Source organism: Callorhinus ursinus, unplaced genomic scaffold (assembly GCF_003265705.2).
Source record: "Callorhinus ursinus isolate GAN/ISIS: 27379988/994484 unplaced genomic scaffold, GSC_fseal_2.0 scaffold59, whole genome shotgun sequence".
NCBI lineage: Eukaryota > Metazoa > Chordata > Mammalia > Carnivora > Otariidae > Callorhinus > Callorhinus ursinus.
In genome coordinates this window covers 1051739-1071341 of record NW_027397121.1, presented here as the reverse complement: position 1 = coordinate 1071341, position 19603 = coordinate 1051739, and the positions used below count along the sequence as shown (strand labels likewise).

The 19603-nt window shown below is 46.1% G+C and overlaps 1 protein-coding gene across 6 annotated transcripts in view; it reads left to right on the top strand.

Annotated features, from left to right (window-relative positions):
• DAAM2 (dishevelled associated activator of morphogenesis 2) overlaps positions 1–19603 on the top strand; it is a 140040-nt gene that overhangs the window by 58920 nt on the left and 61517 nt on the right. For 5 of the 6 annotated variants that reach the window (XM_073884962.1, XM_025862540.2, XM_073884958.1 and 2 more), the window contains 2 exons: positions 11884–12110; positions 17793–17882. In XM_073884962.1, the coding sequence (XP_073741063.1) occupies positions 11943–12110; positions 17793–17882 (258 nt within the window). In that variant the 5' untranslated portion in view covers positions 11884–11942. The remainder of the gene's footprint in view (positions 1–11883; positions 12111–17792; positions 17883–19603) is intronic. The other variant, XM_073884961.1, reaches the window with a different exon arrangement.

Genomic DNA, 19603 nt, shown 5'->3' with positions numbered 1-19603 from the left:
AGCTTGCAAGACCGAGCTCTGTGAGGGGAGGAGCTGTGTCTGTTTCATTAGCTGCCCCTGCATCTCCAGGACCAAGAGCAGTGCCAGGCATGGAGGGAGTGTCGACAAGAGTGGTAGTTAAAGGAATGAGCAAATGAGTGAATGATGAACTAATGGGAGCTCAGGGGATAGGATCCAGTTGAACCGGCATCATTTAGCACTTCATGTAGTCTGTGGCACAGAGCCTAGTGTCAGGGGTGGAAGAAGCTCTGGAGAGCATGTGGTTTGCCCTGGTCATTTACCGACAAGGTTCAAAGAAATTATGCTCTCTTGTCCCAGGTGGCCTGCACGGGCAGAGACCAGATTCAATCCTATGCCTCCTCGTTTGTAGTCTAGGGTTTATCTTCTTTTAAAAAGAACATCATTTTTTTTCTGACGAAAAGGATAAATGCTCATTATAGGAAATTTGGAAAAATCTGGAAAAGTAGGAAAAATAACCCCAAACCCCAGCAACTCAAGTATAATCACTTTAGGCTGGTGTGTGTGTGTGTGTGTGTGTGTGTGTGTGTGTGTGTGTGCGCGCGTGCGTGCTTAGATATGTCTCTATGTCCATCTGTCTATCTAATCTATCCCCTATGTTTTAGTAATTTGGGTGTTTTCAGTCTTTTATTATATTATAAACCCTGGGATGGACATCTGGTCCTGAATCTTGGATGGCACCCTGATTATTCCCAGCACTTATTCTCTTATAGGATGTCCCCACTAAACCATTAGGATGAGCAGAGTACCCTGGGTGGAATAGAACGCCCCTTGGGAAGGAGTTCCACCGACATTGCTCACACTCAAACATTTATACTTCTATCCTAACTATGTCCACACTTTAGTATGTTGATTTGCTTAATTCTCTCCCTTCCCCACCAAACTGAGCTCTTGTTTACCATGGTATTTTTCCAGACCTTAGCGTGGTATTTAGGTGTGCAATGAGTATTTATTAGAATGAATGAAGGAACAGATGAAATTGTATAAACAAGAGTGAAGGGAGGTGAGGGGTCACCTGGGTCTACATTTTCAATCACATTTGCCTTCTAGGGGTCAGCTCAATTCCCTTTCTCCTCTCCCTCAGTCCCTGTCCCCCTCCCCCTGCCTCCTACCCTGGAGAGATGGAATGTGCCTGTTGTCCAGGATTTATGTCCAGCAGAGCCCTGAGGCACATGCAGGGCCTTTTCTGGTGTGAATGCAGGACTGTGGGAGGGCCTGGCAGGATGACAAAGGGGGCACCACGTCTGAGGAAGACTCGGCCCGTGGTCCAGAGTGTGACCATGTGCACAGCCCAGCTGGGGTCCCAGGGTTGACTGGCCCTGGCAACACCTCGGGGCTCTGCCTTGATGAGGGACAGAATGCTTCTGTGCTGGGACCCCAGAAGAGGACCAGGAGGAGTGGTCCATAGGGAGCTTCTCCCAGCCCTGGGATGCCTCGAATGATGTGGGTTCTCAGCATGTCAGAGTGCTCTGGTGAAGGAGTGCACAGGAAGAAGCTGTAGGCTGTTTTCCCCTGCACCCTTTCAGTAAGGACAGCACCATCTGTGTGAACTGGAGGAGGGACTTGGCTTCCCGGAAGCGGGAGGGGGGGAGGAGACCCGTGTCACGTGTAGGGTGGTTTCCCTTTGGCTGGGAGCCCCAGACCTCTGGCTCTAATGGGTAGCAGAAACTTGGTGTTGAAATTCCTTCTTCTCTTTTACTTCACAGCTGTTGCCCAAAGAGCTCCCCACCACTCCCACTCAATCTCAGCCCAAGTCCTTGTTTTCTGTGCCCAGTTCATGTCTTGCCAAAGCCCCCTCATCAGCTCACACACATGCTAGTGTGCACACCCCTCCATGACATCTCCAGCATCCATCCCCTCCCCTCCATCCTCGGCAGTTCGGGGCCTCATTAACTCTCACTCAGACAGAACTGCTGTCTGGATCTTCCCTCTGATGTCCCCATGTCCTGTAATGCCCCCCATCAGGGCCACCAGAAATTGCCTGTCTAAATCCCAGCTCTGATCTGAATCCCAGCTCAAGCTCTCCTTCCTATCAGCCAGCCACCCATCCTTCAGTGGCTTCCTCTCCTTTACCCAGCATTCAAGGCCTTCCTTTATCTGGCCCCAATCTGGTTTCCCACCGCATCTCTTTAAGTCCTACATTTCAGCCTGGGAAAACAATAATTAACCCTCAAACAACACGCATGTGAGCTGCATGGGTCCACTTCTATGTGGATGTTTTTCAATAAATATATTGGAAAATTTTGGAGATTTGCTGTCATTTAAAAAAGCTTGCAGATGGACTACACAGCCTGGAAACCTCAAAGAAAAAAAAAAAGAAAAAGTTAGTTATGTCACGAATGCATAAAAGTTTTGTAGTTGCTAGTCTATTTTATCATATGCTACCATAAAATAGACACAATTCTGTCATAAGAAGTTACAATTTATCAAAGCTTGCACAAATACAGACCATTCATGGCACCATTCACAGTTGAGAGAAATGTAAACAAACGTAAAATGCCGTATTAAATCGTAACTGCAGCAAATTAACTGCAGTACTTGCTGTACTGCTGTAATCATTTCAAAGCCACCTCCTGTTGTTCTTGCGGTGAGCTCAAGTGTTGTATCCACTGAAAACGCTGTGTGGCACTAATCATCTCCGCGTGAACAGTTTGTCTCTTCAGTAAATGGTGAATAGCAGTAAGAGGTGATCTCTTGAGGTTCTCACTATTAGGAATGACATTTGGGGGAGTCAGAAGTTATATGTGGATTTTCTACGGGGGCAGGGGAGGAGTCTGTGTCCCTAACGCCCATGTGGTTCAAAGGTCAGCTGTGCTTCCCTTCACCTCTTGGGGTTTTTCTTGACACCAAGTCCTCACTCTGGCGCACCTTTCATTGTGAATGATTTCTTCGACCGCCCCCCTCCATGAGATGTGCCAACACCTTTCCTTCCTCTGAGACTGAGCTTCAGTGCCACGTCTACAGGTGAATGTTGCAGATTACCCTAGCCAGAAGTCCCTTTTCTTTCCCTGCTGTCCCAGGCCTGCACCTCCTCCCCTCCCTGGTATGCTGGGTGCTTAGGCCCGGGACCTATTTATGCCCATGCCTCCCCGGCAAGACTGTAGACCCAGTGGGGCTAGGATTTGATATTGTGTTCATCCAAAACACCCAGAAAATTGCTTTGTACATGACAGTCACTCAGGGCATACATGGATGAATGAATGCATGCATGCTTGACTGGGACACAGGAGAGCAATTTTCTCCTTGTTTTCTACCCTGGTGAGACAAAGAAACCTATGTTCTCTTATCACTTCTCAAAATGAGAAAACTGATTGGAAAATCCACAACCGCCACACAACAACCCCAAGTCCGAGAAATGGCACACTGGGGAATTTTCAGTTTTGCTTTCGCAGAAAGACCCCTCTTTCTCTTCATCCCTGTCTCCCCTGTCTCTGTATGTCCCACCCCTCAGCCTGCATGGACGGGACCCTGGGGTTGAGACAGTTTACTTTTCCTTTCTTTGCCTTTCCCAGCAGAGGGGGAAACCGTAATTTAGGCAGCTGCTAAAAATAGCTCCCCCAGTCCTGGAAAGAGAGCTTGCTTATTTTTGAAAGTGTTCCCTGCCCCCTCCCCAGCCCTGCCCGACGCTCTCACTACAGGTCAGATGCTTCTGAGCACTGTCCTGAGGCTGGCAGGGAAGTCACAGGATGGGGCCCCATCAACCATGGGGTCCGAGTACTGTCTGGGAGATGGACCAGTAGAGAAGTGGGGGAGATGAGGGGTCTTCATGCTCTCCATGTCCCTGTTCTACTCAGATGGGTCTCACTCCCAGCAGCCTCTTGGGGAGCCCTATGTGGGGACAGCATACCAGATGTGGGGTCTGGAAACCTGGGTCAAGTCCAAGGCTCACACATCGCCTCTTTCTGAGCCTCAGATTTCCTTGTCTATACAAGGGGTGGTGGTGGTCATATTTACCTCGCAGGGGTGTAGGGAAAGTCTGTGGTAAACCTTGACCATGGTAGGTGCTCAATGGATGATGGCCATAACTTCGTTATTAGGATCACTGGATTTAGAGCACAGCCCTCTGTTTTAACAGGTAAGGCAGTAGGACACATGATAAGCCAGTATGATTTGCTAAGTTGAACCACATGAAATTGATGATTTTGTAGATTAAGCATAATTGAATACAGTCACTTACATATGATTCAAGCTAATAACACAGAAATCAGCAAATTTTCTGTAAAGGGCCAGGTGCGGTAGACAATACTTACATGAATGGGCATGGCTGTGTTCCAGGAAAATCGTACTTACAAAAATGGGCTGAATTTGACCCCTGTAATATTTGCCAACCCCTGTCATAGTATGTTAGATTCATTCTTAACGTAGAGTGAATTTTCTGTGATACATATAGTCAGTGTCCAGGTATCTTCCCAATTATAACAGTGGCTTATCTGTAGAGTTCTCGATGGTGTTTATTATCACCAGACACTCTTCCAAGTGCTTTACAAATAGTAACTAATTTAATTCTCATGACACCCCTATGAGGTATGTGCTGTTATTATTGACCCATTTTATGGATGAGGAAAATGAGGCTCAGAGAGGCTGAGTAGCTTTTTTGGAGTCCCATAGTCAGAGTGGATAGCAGTAGAACAGAACCCAAACTGAGTTTGTAGAGTCAAGTTGGATGTCTGTAATTCACGCTGATTCAGATTGGAAGCAGTGGGTGGGGAGATAGGGTTATCAAGACTGTTTGCTGCCCACAAAGCATGGTCTTCAGGGCCTTAAAGTGGCAGCAGGCATGGTAGAGGTGGACAGCGGGCCTGGGGTGGAAAAGCACAGACTCTTCTTTGGGGAGCTAAGCCCTGGGTCATGGCCCAGTGTCTGGGGCTGTTTCCTAGGTGACCTCCAGTGACACATGAAGGGTCAGTATATAGGGAGGAATCTCTGGCCTGTGGAGCAGGAAATTGTTTACATTCCTTATGTTCCATGCAGTATCTCTGGGGAATTCTGGGCCCCATTCCCAGATCTGAGCCCCAGGGGACCTGGTAGGAAGAGGGGGGCAAAGGAGCAGCCTCCCCAGGATGCCTGAGCTCTGCTATCAAACCAAGGTACTTGTATACCTTGTTGATTCCCTTTGCCCATTAAATTAGCCACAAATGAATAGGCCACTGGTCAGGACTCCGGCCTTGTGCACACCATGCTTTTTCCCCTAATGCCATTCCCCTTGTCCAGAAAGAACTTCTTACCTCTGTGCCTTTCCTTAGTTCTCTCACCTCTTTCAAGACTGGCTCAGCGCCACTTCCTGGAAGCCTCTCCTGACCTCCTCTTCACACCCCAGGCTACACCAGGTCCCCCTTCCTAGTGCTGCCAAAGCCCCTGTCTCCCTAACCCTTCTGGCTTCTCTACAAAAGGGAACCCCTCAAGGAGGGACCATACCTTATTTGCTCTTGCGTCCTCACCACTAGGGTGACCCCTAGTGTCCAGCATGGCCTCCACAGGCTAGAAGCTGGTTAAAAGCATGTTGTTTGAATGCAACATCATCATCCACAGAGGCCTGCCCCTTCCTCTATAAGACATGGCCCTTGGGCGAGTTGCTTGAGCTTTGGGAGTCTTTTTTTTTTTTTTAAGATTTTATTTATTTGAGAGAAAGAGAATGAGAGATAGAGAGATAGAGAGCATGAGAGGGAAGAGGGTCAGAGGGAGAAGCAGACTCCCTGCTGAGCAGGGAGCTCGATGTGGGACTCGATCCCGGAACTTCAGGATCATGACCTGAGCCGAAGGCAGTCGCTTAACCAACTGAGCCACCCAGGCGCCCAAGCTTTGGGAGTCTTAATGTCATCACCAGGAAGGGACAGTGATGTGATTTAAGAGTTGGGAGGAATAAATGAGATAAAGCAGAAAGATGCTAGCACAGTGACTGGCTCCTAGCAGGCACTTTGGAAGTGGCCATACATATCCTTGCCCCCATTACCCCCATTCATGGAGGTAAGGGAAGGGGATAGGAGAAGGCAGTTTGAACACCCCAAAGCCACAGCATTGGCCTCAAGTGCTAAAAGCAGGGTTTATGAATTAGCTTTGGTTCTACAACAAGAGAACTGAGCTTGGAGTCAAAATATTTAATTGTGAGTCCCAGCTCTGCCTCTGAGCAGCAGTGGGCGCCATTGACAAGACATGTAACTGCTGGTAATATCATTTTAAACCTCAATAGTATTATCTGTCAGGGGGGATAGTAATAATGACCTCACAAAGTCCTTGTGAGGCTGACATGAGATCGCAGAGCTGTGAAAACTCTTGGCCCAGCTCCAAGGGAAAGCTCGATCATGAATTATTGAGTCTGGATCTATAGAACGCTTGAAAAAGCTCTGAGCAGGGCTCAACTTAGGGTGTTTCTTGGGCACATGCCATGTGGCTTAGTGGTTTACAGCTTTAGGGTCATGCAGTCATGGGCTTGAGTCCTAGCTATGCTACTAACTAGCTGTGTGTCCTTAGGCAAGTTACTTAACCTTTCTGAACCATGGTTTGTCTTTTGATGACTTCTTTAAGATGATGCCACCTATCTCAGAGAGTTGTTATAGGGATTGAAATGTGGATAGAACCCAGTGTCTGGTGCTGGTACACACCAAATCTCAAGTATTAATACTATTCTGCTTTTACTTATGACTTAGGAACAATCGTTGATGATATAGGGCTTTTGAAGTCCTTGTTAGTATAAAAACTGGTGTATAGAGGGCCACAGTTTGGGGGTAAGGGTTAGATTTTTCATCTTTACAAACCAAATGGGAGTACTACACTCAAGTGATAGGAAGTACTTCCTGGCTTGGGGTGGAATGTGGGAGGGGTGCTCAGTGCAGATGAGGAGAGCCTCTGGGGAAATCTTGGGGACTGGGATGCAGCCAAACAGTATGGCTGACCAGGCCCTGCCATTGCACAGAGAGGAAACCGAGTCCCAGAGAGGCTAAAACTGTGGCCCCCTGACCCACGTCTGGATAGTGCCAGAGCTGGGACTAGCCCCCATCTCCTGAGTTAGGTATGTGCTCTCCATGATGTAGAAGGATGTGAGTAAAGAGGTAAAGTCTGGCAGGAGCCGGAGGACTGGAGGAGACCCTTGAAGGGGTCCTTACAGTCTTCACAGGAAGGCTATTTCCTCATTGATGGTTTGCTGTTTTAGGCCAATTAGTCTGTGTTTAGGGACCCACAGGCCTGCGAAAACCTTGTTCCCACAGGGAGAAGAGGAGGGGGCAAGGAGACAGGATGTAGAGTGCACGGAGGTGTTGGTATTCAGTGAATTTTCACGGACAGAAAGGTGGGTGGTGGTAGGGGTGGGTTGAATCCCTCTGCTGGGGTTTAAGTCCACTGGGTCTTGTTCTATTGTTGCTTCTCATTTTTCCATATTGCTCCTCAATTTTTCTTCAAGGTGGGCACTTCCATTGCTTCTCTTTGTGAAGTGATCTTGCAGAAAGGAACACTCTGGCCCCCTTCGCCTTTCCACTCCCTGCCCAGCATCAGGGATGACGGTTTCCCCTTCCAACAAGAGCTAGCTTAGAGCCTGAAGAAAAGCCCAGCCCCTCAGGTCCAGACTCCCCAGGGGCCAAAGGCAAAGCTGGGTGGCTTCTTAAATCAGGCTGAGCAGATTCCTACAATGCCAGGCCTTGGTGGTCCCAGCTGTGCCTGGAAAGGGCTTGTGGTTGCAGGCTCTGTCTGGGCAGGGTAAGCGTTGCCTGGCTGGGCAATAATGATAACAAAGTCACAACAGCAGTGCCGGCCTCCTCTAGAGAGTGCCCAGTGTGCTCTGACCTTTTATCTACATTACTGCACTGACTCTCACTGAAGCCCACCAAGGAAGGTGCTGTGATTATCTTGGTGTCATAGAACCTGAGGCTCTGAGAAATATGCTCCCAGGTCACCCAGCTGGGAAGGCAAAGCCAGAAGTCAAATCCCAGTCATCTGACTTGGAAAATTGCTGAGGTGAAGGAGGCCTAAGAAAAGGATGGGCGAGAAATGGGAGCAGAAGACTTCCTCCTCACGGTGGAGAAGAAGGAAGTCTTCAGGATCTCCGTAACCCTCTTCCGGCCTGGACAGCATCTTCAGGACTAGAGATAGTTCTAAACTAAGCTGCAGAGATTGATCTTCTCTGGTGGAGAGAAGTAATGGGGGGTGGGGGTGGAGCTAGAGCAAGATGGGGAAAGGGGCCGCTGACGTGGGAAGACAAGCTCTAGACCTCAGCTTGAACACTGGTGTTGGGTTTCAATCCCAGCTCTGTCCCCAGCTGTGTGACCTCAGAGAAGACCTTTCCTCTTTTGACCTCAATTTTCTGATCTATGCTGTAAAGCTACATGGGTTCCAGCTGAGAGCCTGTGGTTTTAGTCTTCGATGTTCAAGTGGGGCCCTAACAGACTTAAGAAAAAGTCATTGGGAGTAGGGCACCCTCAGGAACATCAGCATAGTGGGGAGCTGTCAAACAGGCCGCCCCTTAAAAGGGCAAATATGCAGCACTACCCCTGGTGCTCAGGCTCTTCGCTGTGGGGATGGTACTTCCTGTTTGGAAGGTTAGTATCTCCATCTCCCGTCATCCTGAGGCCACACCACCTCACTTCCCGTACTCAGAGAAGATGTTAAAATGTATATAATGACAAGTATGGCATGGCACTGAGCAATCAGAGCAGTCATGGCTATAAACAGCTGGTGTGAGACTGTAAGAGGGTATGCCAACTGTGTGCCCATCCAGCCCCCAACTCCTGATTATTCCTAGGAAAGTCTGGCTCAAGATCTGAAGAGCAAAGCAGACAAGGATGGAGACTAGGGAGCAAAAAGTTGAGGAGGTGAAGGCAGGAAGCAAGTTCATAGGTCCTCCCAGACATCAGCTCGTCCCTCCCCCAAACCCCATCATACTGTCAACTCAGCTTCACTGTGGCCTCTGGGAGAGTCCTCATGCTTTGTGCTCTGAAAAAACAGCCTCTCCACCAGCTGCAGCTGCATATTGGAGGCTGAAGAAACAAAGGGGAATTGGTCTGTACTCTGCAGCATTATCCCAAACTTGACAATGGGCAGGTGACCCCCAGGGTTGTTGACCCCAATCTGCCTGCAGAATTGGTGCTTTACTAAGCCTGATAGTCAGAGACCAGGGCTTTGTCTCACCCACTCTTGGCTACTGGCTATCAAGTCCCATGGAAAACCCTAAAAGCCTCCTTTCCTCTTTCATTTTCCTCAGCTGCCAGCCTATTTTAGGTCTTTGCCACCATGTACCAGGATTGCTGAGTTAGCCCACTGGCTTCTTCCCCTATCCCCAGCCTCAGGCTTCTTGCCTTATTCCCTATAAAGGTTCCTGATTGCTTATCAACTGCTAGGAGTCAGAGATTTCAATTAATATTTCTTGACTGATTGACAAGGGCCTGTCTTTTCCATGAGCACAGGCTATTTCCCAATTGACCAAGAAATACTTATTGAACACCACTAAGTGCAAGGTATTTTATTAGCCATAGAAATGGGAGGTGTATCAAAGAAGCAGGAAGCATGGGCCCCTGCCCTCAGGAAGTCTTCACTATACCTGTGGAGAGCCGATACATAAACACAAAAAAGATAACCAATAATACAAGACCACTTCAGTGTATTAACTGAGGCTCTCCTGGGTCTATTAAAAAGCCTGTCACAGAGTTTATAAAGAAAGATAAAATGGAGCCAGTGAAAAAGCTCTAGAATGACAATTAAAATGCATCATGACTTATAGGAGAGGTCTGATCAGATTAGACTGTTACTAGCTAGATTGTTAGGGTTTAGGAAATAAAGCATTGTTCTCCAGAAGTTACCTAGGGTTCACTAGGAGCAAGTTATGACACATTTATCTTTTTCTGGTAAGGTTCTAGAGCTCCATTCTGAGGTATGCCTTAGATTTGGTATATCTCAAATTCCACAAGACTTCAGGAAAAATCTCCTATGGTGTCTTTATAGAAAAGAGGGCTAGATAAGAGCATGGGTTCATGAATTCCAAGATGGTTGAAGGACTGTTCCCTGAGAGTCTTGATTACTAGTTCTTTGGCATTCCCAGATGAGGTAGCTAGGTCATCTGGGTCTGTCTATATCTTTGTTGTGGTCGACATTTTTAGCAATGGTCTGGGTAAAGACCATGGGTATATTCTGATCATTTCTGTTAATGACCAAATCTAGGAGAAATAGCTTAGAGTCAAGACTCAAAAGTAGCTTGACCCCTTGTGGCTATGCATACCAAAGCATTGAAAGAAGAAACGTGAAGAGATATTTGTACACCCATGCTCATAATAACATTATTCATAATAACCAAAAGGAGGAAGTAACCTGTGTCCATTGATAGGTGAATGGATAAACAAAATGTATATAAATACAGAAGATTATTATTCAGCCTTAAAAAGAAAGGAAATTCTGACACATGCTGTAACATGTATTAACCTTAAAGACATTATTTTAAGTGAAATAAGCCAGTCACAAACGGACAAATGCTGTATGATTCTACTCCTATGATTCTACTCATACTGCTACTTAGAGTAGTCAAAATCATAGAGACAGAAAGTAAAGTGGTAGTTGCCAGGGGCTTAGGGGAGAGGGAAATGAGAAATTATTGTTTAATGAGTACAGAGTTTCTATTTTGCAAGATGAAAAAATTTTGGAGATAGATGGTAGGGATGGTTGCACAGCAATGTGAATGCATGTAATGAACTATACACATAAAAATGGTTAAAATGATAAATTTTGTGTTATGTGTATTTTATAATTTAAAAAATCCTGACCCCAGACCTATGATAATAATGGAGAAAAAGGCAGAACACTTTTTATGTTAAAAAAAATTAGGATATACAAATACTGAATGAGGAGAACATGGCTGGGCAGCAGTGTTGTGGGTAAGCTCTCCTGAACCCACCCAGGTTATCTGAAAGCACGTTTAGGAACCAGTAGTGGTCAAGGGTGGTTTTAACCCTTTTGGGAAGCCTATGTGCAGGTAGTTAGGCTTTATCTAGAAGCTATGTGGCATCAATGACTGGGGCTGGCCAGTGTTTCTCCCCAAGGTGGGGCACCATTGAACAAGGCTGTCCCAGTGGCAAGCTAAAAACTTAACCCTTTCTGTTACAAAGGTGTTGGGTGTTCATGAGTTTTGGTCTCTGGCCAAAGTGGTGTCTTCTGTTCTTGGTTGGTATGGAAAACAAATCTGACCAGATTTCCTTCAGTATTGGCTGAACACTGTTCCAATGATCAGCTCCATTTCCTAACTCAAGGTTCACTCTAATGACTCCCCCAGGTTACCTTTCCTTCTAGATAGATGGGTGGTGAGCCCATGTCCTATTGATATTTCACATTCATTCAAACATGCTTGGCACAATAGACTGGACAGAAACCCTGCGAGTCTCTGAAGACTTCTATCCTCTACTCCCCAGGAGTCATGCCATAAAATTAGCTTGCTACCTCTCCTGCCAGCCTACTTCAACTCTTCCCTCCCCACTGGATGAAACCTTTAAACCAGGCATCTGTACACCTTAAAATGAATCTAGTGACTGAGTTGGCCCTGCTGAAAATGGCTCTGCTAGAACACAGGCAAGAGGATACCCATCTGTACAGTCATGGAGAAGGTGCAATTCATGTTCTGTGACTACCGCCCTCCTCTGTTCTCTGGGGGCATAGAAGGAGAATCCGAAAATGTCTGTGGCAGGAAACATTGGAGGGCATGATGGGGAGGGAATCCTATAGGTGGAAGGAGCTGGAGGGAACAGAAAGAAGCTGTGAAAGAAGGGAGGGCGGCCTTTATTGTTGGGTTGAAGGATCCTAACAGTTCGGCAAAGAAGTTATGGTAGCTTGGTGACCACTGTCCCTGCCTACCTGGCTGCCATTGCCTGACCACTCTGTGCTGTCTGTTCTCCCGTCCAGATCACGATGAGGACCTAGGGCATCTGCCAGCTGACTATCCCCCCTGGCCTGGAGTGACCATGGCCCCCCGCAAGAGGAGCCGCCATGGCCTGGGCTTCTTGTGCTGCTTTGGGGGCAGTGGCCTCCCTGAGATCAACCTCCGAGACAACCACCCTCTGCAGTATATGGAGTTTTCAAGTCCTATCCCGAACCAAGAGGAGCTCAATGTCCGCTTCGCAGAGCTGGTGGTCAGTGAGGGGACTGGTGGTCAGTGAGGGGACAAGGAAGGGAGGGTGTTGACAACGGGAAGAGGGATTCTGGAGCAGGCAGAGCAGGACAGAGGGCAGGGACCTATGTGCTAGGATCTCTACCTATGAAACTCTGCTTGGGGCGAGGGTGGGACCCCAGGACAATGCAGATGTGAGGGAGGAAAAAGTCATTTACTGGTGTGGATACCAAGATATATGTCCCCAGAAGAATGGACCTACCTCATATCTCCAAGGGATTCTAGACCTCATGGTACAGCAGTTAGTCCATCATGAAAGGAGCAGGTCCAGGCTTTTGTGAAATAAGGCAGTGAGGAGCTTCAAAGAATACCAGAACACTTGATACCTTTCTCTCTTCTCTCTGGAACTTCCCTGGGATTCTTTCTCCTCATACAGGAATAAGGGACAGAGTGGTGTTCTGTAGGCAGATATCAGGTCCTCATAGCAGGGGATGATTGACTAGAAATATGGAGGTAGAGATGCCCATATTGCACCTGGCTCAGGCCTGGTTCAGGGCTGGTGATTATATCCCATGTCTAGCTTATGGCAGGTGGAAGCTCTGTCTTTTACACTGGTAGCAGCTCTTCCTGACTATGTGATGCCCGTTCAGACTAGAGCAGCACTACACCTTTGTGAGAACCACTCACAAAGTGAGTATGTGAAATTATACCCTGACCACAAAGAGAACAGGAAAGAAGCATGATTCCTCTTCTTGGAGGTCTGGTGGTGAGACAAAGCAAAGGAGACTCAGATCAAGGATGTAGGACTCATGCCCAGGACTCAGGGCTGAACCCTGTATAGAGTAATAAGCACAGATTCATCTACCCCTAGCTCTTGGTCATTCATTCTCATGGTTGGCCAGTAGTCAAGCCAGCAGAGAAAAAATGCTATGTGATTTGAAATGGGATTTCATATTTGAATTGGATAATGAGTTATGATTAAGGCAATCTAGCTTTCCAAATAACTGGACCACTATAAGATAAGACCATGCAGGTTATGCAAGAAAGTTGTCACCTTCCTCGTCACATCAGGCTCAGGCAAACTCGTTGTTCCTGAACTCAGGTTCAGGAAACCCTCATCCTATCCTCAGGATGGAGCATGGATGGGAAAGAACAAAGCGTTTACTAATATACAATGACATTTGGAACCTGATTGGTGTTAGTACTACTAGGATCTGTTTTTTTTTTTTTTTTTAATTCAGAATACTGCTGACATCAAATGTGTTGGTTTTCCACCCCACACAACTCCTTAGTTCATTGCAGACATTAACTAGTGTCCTACAACTTAACTCCATGCTGAAATTAACTACTCAGAGTTAATACAGACCCTACAGATGAAGGGCTCAGATCCACAAGACGGCCCCCCACCCAGACACCAGTCAGAAGTCATAGGTCCCGTGTTACCCATACTTCAGAGAGATTTGGCTACAAGTCAGGAGTTCCCATGATCCTCTCCTCAGGTTGGATAATTTGCTAGAATGGCTCACAGAATGTAAGGAAAGACTTCACTTACTACTACCAGTTCATTATAAAAGATATTACGAAGAACACAAATGAACAGCCAGATGAAGGGGTACATTGGGTAAGGTCCAGAAGGGTAAGGGTCCTGTCCCAAGCACAGGTGCTTCTGTCCTGTGGAGTTTGTTTGCACTATCCCCCCAACATTTGAATGTGGTCACCAACCCCAAGGCCCTCTGAACCTTGTCCCTTAGAGGTTTTTATAGAGGTTTCATCATGTAAGTATGATAGGTTTTTAACTTTACCTTCAGTCTCCCTTCTCTCTCCAGAGTTTGAGAAGTGGGGCTGAAAATTCTAGGCTTCTAATCAAGGCTTAATCTTTCTGGTGACCGGCCCCATGAAGGTATCCAGGGTCCCACCAAGAGTTTCTTCACTAGCAGAACAGAGGCTCCTGCCACCCAGGAATTTCCAAGGGATTTAGGAGCCCTGTGTCAGGAACAAAGATGCTCCTGTCAATTTTATCACTCATAAAATTCCAAGGAATTTGGGAACTTTATGCTATGAACTGGGAACAAAGATAAAAAATATATTTCTTATATTATCACAGCATGGACATTTTCTTGAACAGAGCACATGAGTTTTGAAAGAAGGACAGGATAAAAATGTTCCTTTCCTTGGCCCTTTTATTCAGCAAGTATTTATTGAGCATCTTTAGTGGGCAGGACTCCTTACAAAGTGCTTTGACAAAAGCAAGGATGAGGGGGCGCCTGGGTGGCTCAGGCATTAAGTGTCTGCCTTCAGCTCAGGTCATGATCCCAGGGTCCTGGGATCAAGCACTGCATCAGGCTCCCTGCTCAGCGGGAAGCCTGCTTCTCCCTCTCCCACCCCCTCAACCCCCCCAGCTTGTGTTCCCTCTCTTGCTGTCTCTCTCTGTCAAATAAACAAATAAAATATTAAAAAAAAACAAGGATGAGTCACACAAGTCTTATCTGCAAGGAGACTAGCATCAGCAAACAAACTGAGCAAACTAACATTGAGCCAGTTTTGAGCAAACAAATGAAAAATATTCCTTGAGAACCTGCTGTGTGCTGGGCCCTATGCAGGTCCCAGGGATTTAGTGATGAACCAAAAGGCACAGTCCTTGCCTCCAAGGACGTAAAATCTAATAGAGAAGACTGATCTTGAGCAGTAATGACAAGTGTAGTTAGTGTTTGGAAGGGGGACATTCATGGGCCTGCGGCAATGTCTAGCAGGGAGTTTAATTTTCAACTGAGCGTCACAATGGTCCCCCTGAAGAGTGAAATTTCCACTGAGATCTAAAGGCAGTGTGATGGCTGGAGAAGTGAATGGGGTTGCAGAGCAATGAGAGAGGGTTGTCCCCAGTAGGAGAAGCAGCATATGTGAGAGTCTCCAGTCAATAAAGAGCTGGGCCGTTAGAGGTTCACTATGGAAGATGAGAGTAACAGGATTTCATACACAATCTTAAGGGTGATAGAAAGTCACCAAAGCAGGATGGTCTTCAAAAGACCATTCAGGGTACTCTATTGAAGAAGAGTTATGGGTAGAACATTAAGAGGGTTTTAATGCAATCCAAGCTAGGGAGAATTGTGGCTTGGATTAAATGTCATTAGTGAGGATGGAGAGGACAGATTGGAGAGCTATTTAGGAGGAAATATAGGACTTGTTGGGCTTGGAGAGTGAATAGGAATCAGGGAACACCCAGGTTTCTGATGTGAGGAACTGAGTGGATGTTGGGGCCCTGTAAAAGATAGGAAATTCCAGAGGAAACTCAGGTTTAGAGAACTGGGATGATGAACTTAGTTTGCATATTCTCTCTGTGCATCAATTTCCACATCTATAAAATGGGTTGTTGTAAGTTTATTGAGTAAATATTAAGCACTTAGAACAGTGCCTGGTGCATAGTGATACTACATAAAAGTGTGAGGTACCTGAGGGACATCAAAATAGATAAGCACAGGGAGCAGTTATGTTCCAGGGTCTGGAGCTCAGGAAACTGGTGGGCTAGAGGAATAGGTTTGAGAGAGTTTGGGGTAGTAACAGTCCTTGGGAATGGCTGAGAAGTCTTTACTGGGGAAGCATACAGGAAGGAGATACCAGGACCCCTGAGGGACTTCAATATTTGATGGTTTTAGAGAAGATAAGAAGACATCAAGGGAGCCCAAGATGAACATAGAGCAAAGCAAGAGGGATTGCCAGAAAGTGTGGTTGTTGCAGAAACCCAGGGAGATTCAATAAGGAGTGAATGGTCGGCAGTCAGTCATAGGCTACCTGGGCTGAGCCAAATCACCAAGAAATACCCATTGATTTAGTGACAGAGACCACTGGTGAGAAAAGACAAGTGCATAAGTAACCAGAATCCAAGTTTGAATGTAACTGCTCTGGAGTTCAGGAAGGGAAAGATGGTCTTACCTGGGAATGGCTATGAAAGCCCTGCTGGAAGAGACTGACCTTGAACCTGGGTAAATTAGACCAGGGTCCGTGGGTGGGTGGTCAGGGAGGGTAGTCCAGGTAAAACTAACTCTATAAGCAAAAGAAGAAGAGATTCAGTTTGCCCTGGGAAGTGTAAGGTACATATATCTCTATTATTTCTTTGATTTCCGTTTCTGACCATGGAAAGGAAATACTCTAGAAACTTCAAGCGGGGCTCTGGGAATCTTAACTGAGGATGTTACTGGGATATGTAGAGAATGATTCTAGGGAAGAACCTTTGTTTAGCATTAGATCTGTAGGAGTCTTTAGTTCCAAAGGCAGGTGAACTGATGGGTATTGCTTCAAATTATCTTTGTATGTGCTGTACAAGATGGCAGCTATAGTCACTTGGGGCTGCTGCATATTTGAGATGTGGCTGGTCTGAACTGAGAGGAGCTATAAGGTTGAAATATACACCATATTTTGATGACTTACATTCTTTATATTCTTTTTTTTTTCAAACTCACAATTTTTTCTATTGATTACATGTTGAAATGATTATATTTTAGATACTTTGGGTTAAATGAAATATTAAATTTAACCTCACCAATTCCTTCTTAATTTTTACTATGACAAGAAATTTTTTAATTTCTGGCTCACATTATATTCACATTATATTTCTATTGGACAGTTCTGATCTATGTAAAGGAAAGTCTTCAATGTTCTCCCTTAAAAGTATAGGGAAAAGAGATACTGACATTTAAGACCCTTATACCTTTTTACATATTACTTTCACTGTTTATCATTTTTGAAAAGATAAAGATTATTAATAGTATGCTTTATTGTCTTAATGTGAGTATTGCTTTTGATTTAAAAAAAGAAAACTCTCACAATAATTGAGTCGAAAAGCAGGCTACATTTCCTGTGGCCCATCTATTTCTTTGATGAGCTTTGGCATAGCTCATGAATCACAGGAGGAAAGTCTTCAATAAGAGAGGTTTTAGAGGCCATCTAATGCAGCCAAACCTTCAGTGACTCTCATAGAACAACCCTAAATTTCATGACATCAGGACTACCCAATTATACTCCTTGGGAAGTGTGGATTAGTGTGGTGGAGCTCCCAGCCTTGTGTGGGTGGAGGAGCTACCTCTGACAGACACACCTCCCTGGGAAGCAGATCAGAACCTCCCTTTCCATGGCATACTCTTCTTGCCAGGAGAGTTGTACAGCTTCTTATCCTCACCAGCTCTTCTCACCCTGTGCTAAGAACAGGCCGAGGTTGCGGGGAGCCAGAGAATTTCTGGGGGAGAAACTCAAAGGTCAGGGAGACTTGCAGGTTGGGGCAGAAACTAGATCTGTAGACTGAGTGCTTTGTCAGGCCTTGACTTACGATGTTGACAAGCTTAAGAAGGACAAGGGAAAGAAGAGCAGAAACCCAGGGCAAGACGGTTAGGAACTAGCAAAGCAATGCAGGAAGGAGATGGGCAGGGAACAGGCAGCCTGGAGGAGGAGAGCAGATTTGTAGAGACAAGTGGGAGTGGACAGGAAGTAAGGGAAGCATGGATAGAGGCAGCCCAGGCTTAGGTCGATGTAAGGGAATGGGGTGGGGGTGTAGGGCTGTATTTCTAGCAGAAGAATTGCTCTATCATACTTTGATACTCTCTGGAGGGAGACAGTAGGCTGAGGGATAGGTTTGGGGGAATTGCGATTTCCTGTAGCAGTGAATATTCTAATGTCAACCATCTTTGGGTTTCAGACATATTTCTTGTCTTTGCAGGATGAATTGGATCTCACCGACAAAAACCGAGAGGCTGTGTTTGCACTGCCTCCGGAGAAGAAATGGCAGATCTACTGCAGCAAGAAGAAGGTGCCATGTCTGACCACTTCCACTGCCACCTCAGGGTCCCCAGCCTGGCACAGCTCTTGCCTCTATGCTTGCTTGCTCATTCAACAGATATTTATTATATACCAGCATCGTTCTAGGTGTCAGTGGCATGAATAAATCAGGACAAAAAATTCCCTGCTCTCATGGAGCTGACAGGGAAAGAGATTCTGGTTTTCAAAGACCCTTGATGCAGGTGCCCACTGGGCTCCAGGAGTGGGGCTGGGTCAAGGAGATACCAAGATGATAAGTCTATACTCCCTTCCCGTGCTTGCCTGGAGGGCGTGTTGTCCTGTGCCATACCCAAGGGCAGCTTTGTGTTGTAAGGACTGTTTGGGGCAGGGGTGGCCTCTTCTGGCTCTTTGGCCCCCACTCGTCCCAGGCTCAGCCTCACAGGGCAGCAGGTATATCAAGGTCATACATCAGTCCCCGTTCTCCCCACCCTCTCCTCCCTCTCTTCTCCTTCATTACAACTAAGATAAAAAAAAAAATACTGAAATGTAAGGATAGCTTGTTCTACCTTCCAAATCAGATTACACGTAATCTCCCCCCACACTTTCACATACCCCTCTCTTGCCATGTGGTGCTTCCTCTGTTTGTAACATCTTCCCCACCTGTCTTAGCTTCAGTAATCTTTAATAACTCTGTCCTCTCCGACCCCCCTTCATGAGCCTTCTGTGTTAGATGCCCCCACCCAGGGCTTCCACAGCCCACTATAGACAGTTTGACCATAAAGCATTTGTCACCCTACCTCTGACACGAGACTATTCTATGGAAGACAGAGACTGACTTTTTGCTCAGTACTTTCAGGGCTCAGTACAGTGATTGGCATGTAGTAGGTGCTCATTTAATGCATATGGAATGGAGAAATGATGAGCTGGCAAAGACAGGAAAATATATATTTGATGGTGCATTTGTTTTTGGTTCTGTGATCCCCTCCCCAAGGTCAGAAGATAGAATTGGGGAGTTTCAGTCATGAAGCGTTAACACATAGCCATGTGAAATCACAAAGACCAAATCAAGGCAGCTTTCCCACTGGTCTAAAATTTGGGTTTTGTGAAACAAAATTGTGAAGCTAGTAGATATAGCTGAGGGATACAGGGCAAAGTCCAGGTCACCTGGCAGACAGGTAGTTTGTCAGCATGGTTCTGGAAGAGGAGTTAAGTTTTTGTGCAAATTTGAAAGCAGGAGATTAGCAGAAGGCAGGTGAAGGAGAACATCCAAATGGGACAGGGACAGGAAGGAGCAGGGTGTGTGTAATGCCCAGAAGTAGAGTCGTTGGCTGAAGGAGAGGGCTAGATCTTCAATCAACATTAATATTTATTCAACTCTCATTGTCTTTGCCCATCCCTGGGGAGGAATTGAGGCTTTCCCTTGAAACCTGAGGGTTGGGCCAAAGGCCCTGTGCTCTGGACTCTGCTTCCCAGCTACACCGAGTCCTCCTGAGTCTTTCCAAAACCCAGGGCTTGGGAGTCTCTTTCCCTCTTTTAGTGAAGTTACTATTCACTGAGTGCCTACCATGTGCCAAAGAACTGCACCAAATGCTTTATATCAGTGCTTCTCAAACAGTCTGAGAGAAAAACCAAGTTTTTAAAATTCCAAACTGTCAAAAACCAATACTTTTGTAAAATACAAGGAGAATGGTATTAGAAAGTAAAATTTGAAAAACCAGATGTATAAAATATATGCACAGATTTTTATTAGGT